The sequence below is a fragment of the Periophthalmus magnuspinnatus genome, chromosome 5, assembly GCF_009829125.3.
Source record: "Periophthalmus magnuspinnatus isolate fPerMag1 chromosome 5, fPerMag1.2.pri, whole genome shotgun sequence".
NCBI lineage: Eukaryota > Metazoa > Chordata > Actinopteri > Gobiiformes > Gobiidae > Periophthalmus > Periophthalmus magnuspinnatus.
In genome coordinates this window covers 633,384-647,166 of record NC_047130.1, presented here as the reverse complement: position 1 = coordinate 647,166, position 13,783 = coordinate 633,384, and the positions used below count along the sequence as shown (strand labels likewise).

At 39.6% G+C, this 13,783-nt stretch overlaps 2 protein-coding genes across 2 annotated transcripts in view; one reads left to right on the top strand and one right to left on the bottom strand.

Annotated features, from left to right (window-relative positions):
- LOC117370776 (E3 ubiquitin-protein ligase RNF123) overlaps positions 1–4,364 on the bottom strand; it is a 75,923-nt gene extending 71,559 nt beyond the window's left edge. The window contains exons 1-6 of the mRNA XM_055222140.1: positions 4,218–4,364; positions 3,280–3,392; positions 2,699–2,780; positions 579–658; positions 362–459; positions 210–264 (exon numbers count right to left, since the gene is read on the bottom strand). Coding sequence (XP_055078115.1) covers positions 210–264; positions 362–459; positions 579–658; positions 2,699–2,780; positions 3,280–3,361 — 397 coding nt within the window. The 5' untranslated portion in view covers positions 3,362–3,392; positions 4,218–4,364. The remainder of the gene's footprint in view (positions 1–209; positions 265–361; positions 460–578; positions 659–2,698; positions 2,781–3,279; positions 3,393–4,217) is intronic.
- A 1,513-nt stretch (positions 4,365–5,877) lies between these two features.
- Positions 5,878–12,797, top strand: aldh4a1 (aldehyde dehydrogenase 4 family, member A1). The gene is made up of 16 exons (XM_033966910.2): positions 5,878–6,062; positions 7,297–7,390; positions 7,467–7,559; positions 7,664–7,711; positions 7,797–7,952; positions 8,028–8,177; positions 8,256–8,330; positions 10,078–10,265; positions 10,626–10,699; positions 10,794–10,990; positions 11,071–11,118; positions 11,198–11,350; positions 11,508–11,629; positions 11,756–11,874; positions 11,958–12,116; positions 12,269–12,797. The coding sequence occupies exons 1-15, from the start codon at positions 6,022–6,024 to the stop codon at positions 12,068–12,070; spliced, it is 1,671 nt and encodes a 556-aa protein (XP_033822801.1). The 5' UTR covers positions 5,878–6,021; the 3' UTR covers positions 12,071–12,116; positions 12,269–12,797.
- The last annotated feature ends 986 nt before the right edge of the window (positions 12,798–13,783 follow it).

Sequence of the window (13,783 nt, the reverse complement as noted above, 5' to 3'; positions counted from 1 at the left end):
TCGCAACCCAGTGTTTTTAATATGAGTGTGGTCCTTATTGGCCTACTCATGTCTCAAATAAACTTTTATGCGTTTACTTTTCAAGATTTTTGTAAAAAACGACACCACCTGGAGTTAACCATGAGCAAACTCTTGGTCATACTTACAATATTTATATACTTTAATAAACATAAAACACATCTCCTGAGCCACCACAAACATTTCCTTACCTTTGTAAACACATGTCGTGGCTCGAATGGAGCTGAAGTTGCTGTGGCCAATGACCTAAGAATTAAAAAAACAATTTGAATAGAAATACAAATTATTTATACGTTTTCCTCAGTAATAAGCACTGAAGAAAATACAAAAATACAATACTTACGCCTAAAAGGTCGTCATCAACAAACAATAGACCCTCAAACCCACTGGTGTGATCGAGGACGACAGGCTGGGGACCCAAACGTCCTTCAATAGTCTGATCTGAAGTAAGAACGGAAGCACACACTTATATCATAGACGTGTAAGAAGATCCTAGCATAAACATCTAAGAGAGACCATATATTTGTCTTCTAACACAGTATATTTCACGTGTCCTGTACCTTTACTGTCATCTGTGGGTTCTCCCTCACAGAGCAATCTTTCTAGATGAGCACCAAGATCCTGAAATCCAAGGGGTTTCCTGAGCATGAACAGAGAAAGACACATATGATGCATTTTAGTTACTTTTGACTTTGTTTTAGTTAAAATATCTAGAATGTGTTTGACCTGGTTATGGTCACAAATAAAAACACAGAATGGATGGCACTTAATTGGGTAATTTGCCAACTTGCCAAGGTCATTAATTTTTACCTTCCTCATTCCTCATATAATTTAGGATTAGGATGCCGGTTATTTTTATGGGGCACATACAACAGGTCGACCCATAGTGGAGAAGGGGCTTGACGTGTGTTTGCAGGGGACTATGTATAGACTCCAGAGGGTAACATGAATCTGCCTGGCTTTAGAAAATAGGCCAGTAGCTCGAGGTCAGAGTCTAGTCTGGGTCATCATGACGTAAATACACATAAGGCAAGGCAAGTTTATTTGTACAGCACAATTCGTACACAAGGTAATTCAAAGTGCTTTACAGAATAAGAAAGACATTAAAATCACACAAATCAAAACATAAATAATCATCCAATCTGCAGCTCTCTCACCCACTCGTTTGTACCTTTAAAAACTCTCTCTCTCACTCTTTAAACACTGCCTTGCTCAGTTTAAGAATTTTCCCATTACTTTACAAAAAAACTTTCCTGTCACTTTACTTTGTCTAATAAAAGTCCATCAGTCCATGTTTCTTTTGTCATCATAAAATTACCATTAAAGGAGAAGAGGCAGAATAAAAACCTTTCAGTCGTCTGCAAAGATAAACAGAACCGTTTTGAGCCTGGATTTAAATATTGTCAAAGTCAAGGCCTGTCTCACATCTTCAGGAAGAATGTTCCAGGTTTTAGCTGCACAAAACTTAAACACTGATTCTCCATGTTTCCATGCTCATTGGCCTCTCGTTTGGAGAGGCCAGTGAGCAGGACATTACAGTCGTCTAACCTACTGGACACAAATGCAGGATAAGTCTCTCTAAGTCTGGCTTTGACAGTTTACCTTTGATTTTTGCAATGTTCTTTAGGTGGTAAAAAACTGCAGATGTTATTGATTTGATGTGGCTGTTAAAGTTCAAGTCTGAGTCCATTATTACCTCTAGATTTCTAGCCTGATTTGAAGGTTTTAGAGACAGAGACTGGAGGTGACGCTGACACTTTCTCTATGTTTCTGTGGCCAAAGATGATGACTTCAGTCTTGTCTGAGTTTATCTGGAGAAAGTTGTTTTTCCTCCACACACTGATCTGTTGATGCAGTGAATCCACTGGTCCAGATTCACCTGCTGCAGTGAGACATAGATCTGACTCGTCTGCAGAGTTGTGTGTGACACATTATTGTTGTGTATTAACTGTCCTAACAGCAGCATGTAGAGACTGAACAGGGGTCCCAGGATTGAACCCTGGGGTACCCCACAGGTCAGGGACATTTTATCTGATATACATGTTCCAATTTCAACAAAGTACTCCCTGTTTTCTAAATAGGACTTGAACCAGTTTAGTGCAGTACCACAGATGCCCTCCCAGTCCTCTAGTCTCTGTAAGAGGATCCCATGATCCACAGAGTCAAAGGAAACACTCAGATCTAACAGGATCAACACTGAGACTTTGCATCAGTGTCAGGCGGATGTCATTTGTCTCGTTGATAAGAGCAGTCTCAGTGCTGTGGTGGGGTCTAAAACCTCGTCAAAAATTTTGTTAAAAATGTAAAAATGGTTTAAAAATCTTGGTTTACTTAAGAGAAAATCATAACTAAACAAATCTCCCAGCAATGGAAGAGGTAAAATTACTAAAAAAGCAAAGTAAGGAGGAAGCAGCAGGAGCAAGGAAGCAGGAAATAGTCATTATAGGCATTATTCATAAAATGAAGGCCTATAAACACTTGCAAAAAATCCTCCAGCCTGCAATCTAAACTGAGCATCTATATCACATTAGGCAAAAAACAGCAATATTTCCCAAATGATAACAAATGTTTGTACTGAAAGGAAATGTAGTTCATAAATGTAGTAATTAACAGTGTAATATAGCCTCCCTAGAGGAATAAATACCATGTGAATAATCAAAAATACTGTATAAAAACACACCTGAGAGAAGCCACAGCCGGCCCCGAAGTGGAAGGAAAAACATGATGAAGATAATCACTCAGGAGCTTCTCACTTACAATGCCTGAAACAGAAAATAATGTTTTATCAAATTTCAAACACAAAAAATGTGGGGGCAAACAATTAATCATACGACTAGCATATTAAAATGTGATGATTTACATTACTCTTAGTGATTGAATATAATTTATTAAAGCCACAGTATGTAACCTTTTAGCCAAAAACAGACAAAAATCTAAGCATGCTTTTTTTTTTTCATTTTGGTTGTTTTTCATTGCACTGAATAACACCTCCACTCGCATCTCCACAAACCTGACTCTTGTTTGGCCTGGAGGAGGCGCTCCTCCTGCTTGTTTCCATGGAAATCATCTTTTGGCAATAATCTTTTACATAAAACTGGCATAAAAGTCAATGGAGTCAATATCTCAATGGAAAATATTCCAAAGTATGGTTTTAACTTTCAGTTTCCATGGAATCATGCAGGTGACGTGCCATCTCCAGAAAGTTACATACTGTACCTTTAAGAATGTATTAAAAAAAATGAGAACTCATTAAAAGACAACCTGTGGCTTTTGGTTTGTCTGTGTCTGAAGCTAATCTATAGTTACGACGTGTCAGCGTAGTTCCACCTCCTTTAGATGTCATGATGCTTGTGCAGATGTTCCTCGCCCATAAACTGCCAAAAGAAACAAATGTTAATTATCTTTTATGATTATGATATTTTGTATGACTTGTATTTAGATGATAATGCATCTTATTATTTTCGTAGCTCAAATTTTAGGGTCTATCAACTGAAGGGTGATTGATGGATCCAATGGCGCAGATTGGCAGCCTCTGGCTTAGGGCAGCTATGGCACACAGTGAGTATAGTGCAGTGCTCATACAACCCAATACAAATGTAAAGGATTATCATCATTATTAGGCTTAATAGTTGTAGTATTAGTACAAGCAAAAAGTTAAACGATAAAACATTTTAATAAAAACCATTGTCCTTTGACAGATAATTGCACAAGAAAATGTTTGTGGGAGCTTCTCAGGACATCATCTGACCTGCCTTTTCCTCAGTGTATACTATTACACACTAATGTTACTTTATACTGCAGCTCTACTGAACTGAGAGCAGCCGTGCACTTTTAAAATACACTAACATGAAAGACACTCTTGTTGTCTGTGTGTTTTTTGGGTTGTTTTTTTATTTTTTTTGTTTCCTTTTAAATAAACAGTAGGTCCTCCGGGGAAAAGATAGTACAGAGGGATTTTAAACTATAAGACTGATGTTACAGAAGTGTCTCTGGAGCCTGCGCCTTAGACCGAGCAATCAACACCACAAGAGTAACATTTAAACATTTATTTATTACCACTGTGTGATTGAATCATGCACAAACTATTTTAACATAGGAAAAGGCACTGGTGCTAAAGCTAACCCTCAGGACAGGACGAAACAGCAACAGAACAGACAGAACACAAGCACACAGCGGATAAACAGCAGATAAACACTCACCAGCCCGCACGACTTTAGCCACAGACACTCTGTAAGTCCTGGTCTGTGTGGGGTTTTGTTACTAAAAGTGAATAGTAAAAGATGCGCTACATATACTGCTGTCGCGGGTGATGCAAAAGACTATTTTCTACCACAACAGTTTGCGTCAACGCCTCTGTACGGAGCGCGGCGTAGGACAAAACAGTCACTACGGAGCGCCGCGTAGGACAAAACACACTCTACGGTATGGTGAGCTCCTTTTTTATTATTTACTTATATTTTTGTTTTTTTGTGTGTTCCCCGTGTTGTTTGTATGCCACTACCTCCCGGGTTTTCTGTAATATTCTTAATAAAAAAATAAATAAATAAAATAAAAAATAAATTAATAAAAACTCTACGGAGCGCGGCTTAGGACAAAACACACTCTACGGTTAGGTGTGCGCCTTATTTTGTTTTGTGCCTGTGTGCCTCGTGTTTGTTGTTTGTTTGTATGTATGTCATTACGTCGCGTTTTTTTTTTCTTTTCTTTTTCTTTTTTCTTTCCTTTTTTTCTTAATAAAAAAAAAAAGGATTCTACGGAGCGCGGCTTAGGACAAAACAGTCTCATGGAATCTGCGATCGGGAAAAGACTAAAACGACTCCACACTATTTGAAATAATCTCTGGTGTAATGCATATGTTTTATCTCAACTCTCACTGTTGTTATAGTGTTACTAATATTGAACTGAAGGGTGCAACTCACTCTGCCCCTGTAACTGACAAAACTGTCCCAGGGATCATCACCAGTCTGAGTTCATCTACATGCTGCCTCCATGTGCACCAAAGAACATCTCCCACATGCTAGAGCCATATGAACCAACTAAACTGGGACTAAACCAGGATTAAACCCGGACTAAACCAGGTCTAAAACAGGACTAAACTAGCTCTAAAACAGGATTAAACCAGGTCTAAAATTGCTCTAAACCAGGTCTAAAACAGGACTAAACCAGGACTAAAACAGGACTAATCATGGGGAATCAGTGTTTTAGTTTTTGGCAGTTTAAACCTGGAACATTCTTCCTGAAGATGTGAGACAGGCTTCGACTTTGGCAATGTTTAAATCCAAGCTCAAACGGTTCTCTTTATCTGTGCATATGACTGAAAGTTTTTTATTCTGCACTTTCCTCCTTTAATGTTAATTTATTCAGATTCTTTGTGATTATTTATGGTTTGATTTGTTGTATTGTGATTTTAACGCAAAACACTTTGAATTACAAATTGTGCTGTACAAATAAACTTGCCTTTTTTCTAACTTCATCTATTTTGTCATGTATCAAATCAAGGTCTGATAAAGGTTAGGCATAAAATAAATTCAAACAATGATTGTATAACAGAGCAGCAGACACATGGGTCAGATTCAGTGACTGAATAAAGTCCTGCCAAAAATATCCCTCCATTTGATTGGCTGGAAAATCTCTGTTCGCTGATTGGTCGACAGAAGACCCGCCTCTCGGATGTTCCATTAACAGGGAAGTACGATTTTAGCTGGTTTTGTGATTTATTTAAACGTTATTTCGTACAACAAATGCACAATTCATAATATAGAATTTGATATTTTATGTGTTGAATATAAAAATAAAGTTTTAATAAAATAAAAAGCCAAACTGCACTTGTTGTCCCCCCCTCCTCTCACGAGATGGTTCAGTCCAGTTTGTAGTCGCTTCTAAACAAACCTCCTCTGCACCCAACATTTTCTTAATTTACTTTATTCCGCGCTGTCAGTTCTTTTGATTACTGAAGTTGTGGTTTAATTTAACAGTCCTTTTTTTATTCGTGAAGGTTTAAATATGCTTCGTTTGAGAGGGGCGGTGTGGCAGTCTTGGAGAGGGTAGGTTCTGTTTCACATGAGCGAACACGAGACTCCTTCAGTTTAGCCGTTAGCACAGGCACAGCAGCAATATAACACTTTATTTTGAGTTTAATCTGGACTATCTTCTCAAACGCACATGCTAGAATGGATTTATGTTGCTTGTCTTGTTTGTGCATTGTTTATTTTTCATGTAGGATGTAACATAATGCATTTCTTCCCTGGTGAGAGCATTAACAGCAGGAACCAAGTGAAACTGCACCTGTGACAACATGGACTGAAGCATGAAGCTGCTCTGTGTGCTCTTTCTGTGTGCTCTCTCAATATGTGCTGCCCATGTTTAGTCCTGGTTCAGTCCTGCTTTAGTCCTGGTTCAGGCCTGCTTTAGTCCTGGTTCAGGCCTGCTTTAGTCCTGGTTCAGGCCCGCTTTAGTCCTGGTTTAGTCCCGCTTTAGTCCTGCTTTAGTCCTGGTTCAGTCCTGGTTCAGTCCTGCTTTAGTCCTGGTTTAGTCCTGGTTCAGTCCTGCTTTAGTCCTGGTTCAGTCCTGCTTTAGTCCTGGTTTAGTCCCACTTTAGTCCTGGTTCAGGCCTGGTTCAGTCCTGACTCTGGGCATCAGTAGGAGGCCTGTCCCTGAAGTCCTCAGAGTGTGAGATGGTTCATATTCTCTCTCCACATGGGTCTCTCTCTCTGTGCTCTGTGTGCACGGGCCTCTCTGTGTGCACGGGCCTCTCTGTGTGCACGGGCCTCTCTGTGTGCACGGGCCTCTCTGTGTGCACGGGCCTCTCTGTGTGCACGGGCCTCTCTGTGTGCACGGGCCTCTCTGTGTGCTCTTTCTATGTGCTTTCTCCACATGAGGTTCTCTCTCTGTTGGACTGATGTTGACTTAATATCTGTTTTAACTCCCATGCTTCCTGCAGGTCTGTGTAGCTTCAGGTTAAATTTGGTCAACCAGAATTTCAAGAAAAACACATTTGTGAAGTTGCCACGTTAAGGGAAGAGTTGCTGTGTTTGATTATTTAGCAGCAGTGAGAATGATTTAGTACCAGTCTATATTGTGATTAGGTCTTGTAGGGTCAGGTTATTGTAATGTTTTATAGTGGTGTAATAACAGACAGAGTTACATATTAGCTCAGTCAGTGGGTCATGCCGCTGGCTTTGCAAACAAATCTTATGAAACACAAGTTAGCAGAGTACAATCTAGTACCAGTTCAGACCTGTTTTTTCTGCCTTTTTAATGCATTTTTATCTTTTACAGGTTTAAAACTTCCTCTTGTTCTGCCGTAGAGGTAAAGAATGAGCCCATTTTAGGATTTAAAGAGGGAAGCCAAGAAAGAAAAGAACTCTTGCAGGTCAGGTGAAACATTTAAAAAGCACAACATTCTTATGCAATTCAAAGACAAGTGTTTTAACAGGTGATTTTCTCAGGCTTTACAAAATTTGCACGGAAAAACAGAGGAGATCCCATGTGTGGTTGGAGATGAACAAGTTTGGACCAAAGACATCAGATATCAGTTATCAGTGAGTAGAAACATTTAGAGTCAACTGCTGACCTTGATAAAGTAAAATAATATTACATGGTTGATGAATATGAATGGTTTTCTCTCTCTTATTTGTCTTGTTAGCCATTCAATCATTCACACAAAGTCGCCAAGTTTTGTTACGCTGACAAGGTGAGCTGACAAGTTTTTATCTATGCTCAGTTCCTTCTTCTCTCTTAAGAGTCATTTGAATTTATTGCCAATTCTTCTTATGTAGGAGCTGATAAATAAAGCTATTCTGGCATCTGTTGCTGCGAGGAGAGAATGGGACTTAAAGCCTGTCCAGGATAGAGCACAGATTCTCTTTAAAGCAGCAGACGTCATCAGTGGGCCCAGGAGAGCAGAGGTCCTCGCTAAGACTATGATTGGACAGGTATAAAATGTCATTTATATAATAGTCACTTTGTCTTCTATAATTAGTTTATATTTTCTGATGCGTTTGTTACAGGCTAAGACCGTCATTCAGGCCGAGATTGATGCTGCAGCTGAACTAATAGACTTTTTTAGATTCAATGCCAAACATGCCATTGAGCTCCAATCACAGCAGCCCATCGATGCTCCAGGAAGCACAAATACAATGCTCTATCGTGGACTTGAGGTAAGTGTCTGGAAACCTTATTCTACCTTTAAAAATCTGAAGCGAGAGCTCCATATATAAAGTCTTTATTTCTTTAAGGGCTTCGTGGCTGCTGTCGCCCCCTTTAACTTTACTGCTATTGGTGGGAATCTTGCCGGTACGCCAGCTCTGATGGTAAGTGTCAAAGCATCAAAATGTAAATATGAACCATTTGCCTTTTTTATTCTCTTGAATATGACGCATGTCTTTATACACTGAAATTTTTTTTTTATTAGATATTGTATAAAAAGGTTTGGCTTTAAGCTGCTTCACTCTGCAGGTCACTCAGTTCTTCACGTTGCAAATATGTGACTCAAATCAGTTTTTGTGTGAAATGGCCTGATGTGTAGAAGAGGAAGTGCAGTGGTTCAGCCTTCCTTTTTCCATAGGTTATGTTATAATAAAAATATGATTTATGTTTAATATAAAACATAGTTGATATTTGATTTTAGACACACTTTATTTTCCAAACTCGTCTGGAAATTTATTGTTGTAAATATAATCCAGACATGTGAATATGGGAACGGAATCACACCAAAATGTTTGTTATTGAGGTTATCTATGTAACTTTTCCGATGGAGGCGCAGAAATGTCTTTGCTTTGTCTGGAAAATACCACAGTATGGCATTACACCTATCCATCTCCATGTAGACAAACAGCAAAGAATAACATATCCTGTTAAGTTTAAGTCATTAAAAGTGCTTTACAGAATAAGAAGGACATCAAAATCACAATACAACAAATCAAAACATAAATAATCATCATAAAATCAACATTTAAAAGAAAAGAAGCAGAATAAAACCCTCTCAGTCATATGCAGCTAAACATTTGAGCCTGGATTTGTCGAATTAGAGGCCTGTGTCACATCTGTTTTAGGTTTTACCTGCATAAAACTCAAACACTGATTCTCCATTTTTAGTCCCGGTTTAGTCCCGGTTTACACAATCACAATCAGCTGTTTAACTCCTCGATGTGTTGATAAAACTTTGGGCTGGAGTTTTTTAATCTCAAACGGTGTGACTGGGATAGGAGCTTGTTTCCTCTGTGGCTCTTGTCTCTGATTGCACCGTCTCCTAACAGTAGCATTTCTCTGACCTTGACGTTTAGCACAGATCACACGTCTGCCGCCGCTTTTTTGCAGGTTTTGAAAAGACACTGTATCACTCAGGTTTAGGTTTAAAGTAGCAGTTTTTTCACCCTCTTCTCTGTAACTGTGGGCTGCTTACCATTGGAAGTCACAGGGAGCGTTCGGTGAAGTCCTTTTTCAGATCATAAAACAAATATCCGTGCGTGTAGCTCACTGATTTGTTGTTGATAGTTCCGACAGCGCTCACAGAAAGAATTCATTTAGTTTCTTCCTTCGGACATGTCGTTGGCTCGTCAGAAATTTTGTTAAAAAATATAAAAATGGTTTAAAAGTCTTGATTTACTCAAAAAAAAATCATAACTAGACACATTTCCCAACACTGGGAGAGTTAAAATGATTAAAAAGCAAAGTAAAGAAGGAAGCAGCAGGAGCGAGGTTTACGTCTGACTCTTCAGGAGCAGGAAGCAGACGTCTGAAAACTCATGGTACGTCCTCCATTTGGCCACTGGGTTATAGTTTGGATCCCCCTGGTAAAAGTGTGACCCTGACCACTCTCAAATATGGGACTAAATCAGATTTCATCAATAATCAGTGAGACAGAAGTGACGTGAAAATGTTCTAAAAAGCGAGTCCAAAATAAAATGTCAACTTTAGCCTGTTAATGATGAGAGATAAATATAACACATCTCTGAGTAGTAGTAAGTATTTATGTTCACTCTGTCCAAAAAAAAAATCCTGATTGAGTTTGTCTTGGTGAATGTGGCCTGAGTAACTCCCTCTGTGCTAAAAATGCAGGGTAACGTGGTTTTATGGAAGCCCAGCGACACCGCCATGTCTGCGAGCTACGCCGTCTATAAGATCCTGCGGGAGTGCGGCCTGCCCCCGAACATCATCCAGTTCTTACCCGCTGACGGACCCGTGTTTGGAGACGCCGTCACTGCGTCCGAGCACCTCGCAGGCATCAACTTCACAGGCAGCGTACCGTAAGAACACGCTCCAACATCATCACAAATCACTCCGTTTGAAAGGCAGACGAGAGGTCGACCGCGGCTCGTTCAAATCAGGGCACGGCGCCTTGAATCTGTGTGAATGTGGCGTGTACGTATGTGATTGGCACGTGTCTGAAAAGCCAGTGGCACAGATTGTCAGTCCCAGGGCAGCTGTGGCCACACAAATAGCTTGCATCAGTGGATATAAAATGTTATTGTCTTGAATGGGCCAAACTGACATAACGGGGACTGTGCAGTGAGTGTAATGTGCAACTATGGAACTGTGGAAATAAATGGTGACTGTGCTTTGAAACATTATACTGATTATAATAAAAACCTGTGTTGCTTTTGCAGAACATTCAAACGTCTTTGGAAACAAGTTGGTGAGAATTTGGACAAATACAAGAACTTTCCACGGATAGCAGGAGGTTTGTTTTCTGATTCTCATACTGAAGTAAGCTTATGATTTTCAGTAAAACAAACATCTGGCAAACTGTAATCTTTTATTTCTCACATTTTTAGAGTGTGGAGGAAAAAACTTTCACTTTGTCCATAAGTCGGCCGATGTTCAAAGTGTAGTGATGGGGACGATCCGCTCAGCTTTTGAGTACGGGGGTCAGAAATGCTCCGCCTGTTCACGGATGTATGTCCCTGATTCACTTTGGCCACAGATCAAACAGGAGCTTCTGTCTGTGCACAAACAGATGAAAGTAGGAGACGTAAGTAAAGAGTATTTAAACTAGATACTGAAATAAATACAAAGAAAATGTGTTGTTTAAAAATCCATTTATGTTCTCAGCCTGTTCAGGACCTGAGTACATTTTTCTCTGCTGTTATTGACGACAAGGTATTTATTTTGTTCTTAAATTGTAATAAAAGTCTGTTATATACAAAAAGGGGGAAAAATAACCTTTGTATCTCTCCAGTCATTTGGTCGCATAAAGAAGTGGCTTGACTACGCGAAGTCCTCCCCCAACCTAAAGATCGTCGCTGGTGGAAACTGCGACGACCAAAAGGGATATTTTGTGGAACCGACAATCATTGAGACCAAAGACCCACAGGACAATATCATGAAAGAGGTACACACGTTGGATTTTATTTGATTTTTCTGCTCAAACTGCATTGGGACATTTGGAGTCTCCTGTGCGCCCCAAGTCCCAGATGAAGTTTGTCTTTTGGCCGTCGCTTTGTGCAGATGTGACTAATGAACTGTTAATATTTTGATCCAACTTTTAGGAAATCTTCGGGCCAGTTCTCACAGTGTACGTTTATCCCGAGGAAAACTACAAAACAGTGCTGAGTCTAATCGACAGCACATCTCCCTACGCCCTCACGGGGGCAGTGTTTGCACAAGACAAGTGAGACGTCTCCATCTTTTGCCTGTTTTCGATTTAAAGCCACGTTGTGTTAAATTTACTGAAAGACTTTTTAACAGCGGGACATGCAGATCTACTCACATAAGCGTTAATGTTTTGTTTTTACAGAAATGTCATTGAGGAGGCTGCAAAAGTTTTGAGAAATGCTGCAGGGAACTACTACGTCAATGACAAATCCACTGGCTCCATTGTCGCCCAGCAGCCATTTGGGGGCGCCAGAGCTTCAGGTTAGAGAAAATCTGCAGGTCAAATCTAACCTTACATAAATCACACTCGTTTACATAAAATCTCATGTTTTTTCTTTACAAAGGAACAAATGACAAACCAGGAGGACCACACTATGTTCTACGATGGACGTCCCCTCAGGTTGTGAAGGAGACGCATGTCCCCCTGACCGAGTGGAAGTACTCCTACATGACTTAAACAACATCCAGAAACATAAGAAACATCGGCGTATTCTCCGTCCTGGGTGAATAATACACATTTAAAGATGACATTATACTGTATATCTCTGACTTTCTGTAGATTCATTTAATTACCACAGATTTGCACTGATCATGGACTTTGATTGTTTTTCCAAACAAATGTGATTCGAGCAGATATTTGTACTTGTACTTACAGTAACAAAGGTTTACCCCGTCCTTCAAAGATAAAGATGAACTTTACAAATGTCATGGATAACCTTTCGTCCGGCTGCTCGTCGTTTTCTCTGTAAACGTCCTGTACGGTTCAGGTTACACATCATATTAACTGTACTAAAAATAAAAGTATATTTTAATTATTTAAATGTAGGCCATTAGTGTATTTTTTAATATATCTTCAACATGTGAATATGTTGAGATAATCGAGTCGTGGGTCATGGATCTGTTCACTGTTTTGTTACAAAACCATTAGGGCTTAAGTTAAAGATCTTTGTCTTTGAACGTTACATTTTTTATTTGTGTGTGTGGACTGGTAGAATCACAACATTTCAACTGCAAGAATTAAACATAAACATTTTATTCTTCAGTCTAATAAGAGTTTTAATTTTCTACTCTTGACCCTGTTTTAGATAAATATCATCTGGTTTATGCAGATTATGACATAATGACACTTGTGCCTGTTATAAATTAAATATAATATTTTTGTCAATAAAGAACAAAACATTCTTATGATTGACTTTGTTTTTGTCTGAAACACATGGAGGTATGAGACTTTTTAAGACTAAATCTGATCTGTTCATTCATGAGTAGCTCTGATTATAAAACACGGGATCATAGTCCTACAGTGTAGGCCTAATTATTTATATCACTGTCAATTTATACAGGCCTGAGTATTTGTGGGTATTTAAAGGTTTCAAGAATAGTTTTTATTTTAATGTTCAGTAAATGTCCATGTTTGTGTTATTAATTGTTTCTCTGATTAATGAAGATGAATGAGTGTCCTCTGCAGCGTCTCCTGGGACGGGGGCGGTGGACGCTCGGCCATGACTAATTTGTATTGAATGTGGCACACGTCTATTGTGTGTCTGCTCAAAGTGTGCTGTGGGAAAGTTGGGGCAACAAGGCTGACGGGATTAAAGCCTTTGAAGAAAGGAGCAGCAGCTGGGGCCCGTAAAAGGCGGGAAACCTCTGTGCCGCCATCACCACCATCATCATCACCACCACCATCATCATCACCACCACCATCATCATCATCATCATCATCATCATCATCATCATCATGTAGACAGTATGTTGTGTTAGTGTGATGTCCTTTTATCCACCTGAGAAATTCTTATTTTACTTAAACTGATGTTGGATTTGCTGTTAAATCCACTCATTTATTGACAGTTTACAGCCTCGTTAGACACTTTGAGGTAAAACAACCGATTTCCCCTTTGCTTCTCACAGTTTACAGGCTCATGAGGCGATTTTGAGACTATTGTGAGCTCAAAACATGTCTTTTTCAGTAGATCTATCATGTTTTAATGTAAATATTTCCGTTGCAGGTCCCTGTTTCCCGTGTCGTCTCTACACAAAGCATTCCTCAGGCTGTTGTCTTGAACCAGGCTTTGACCGCGGGCGCTCGGGGGGCACGGCCCGGGCCACAAAGACAGGGGCAGGTGCGTGCCTTCAGAAAGTCTCCATGTGACTCCAACATCCTCTCACAGAACCT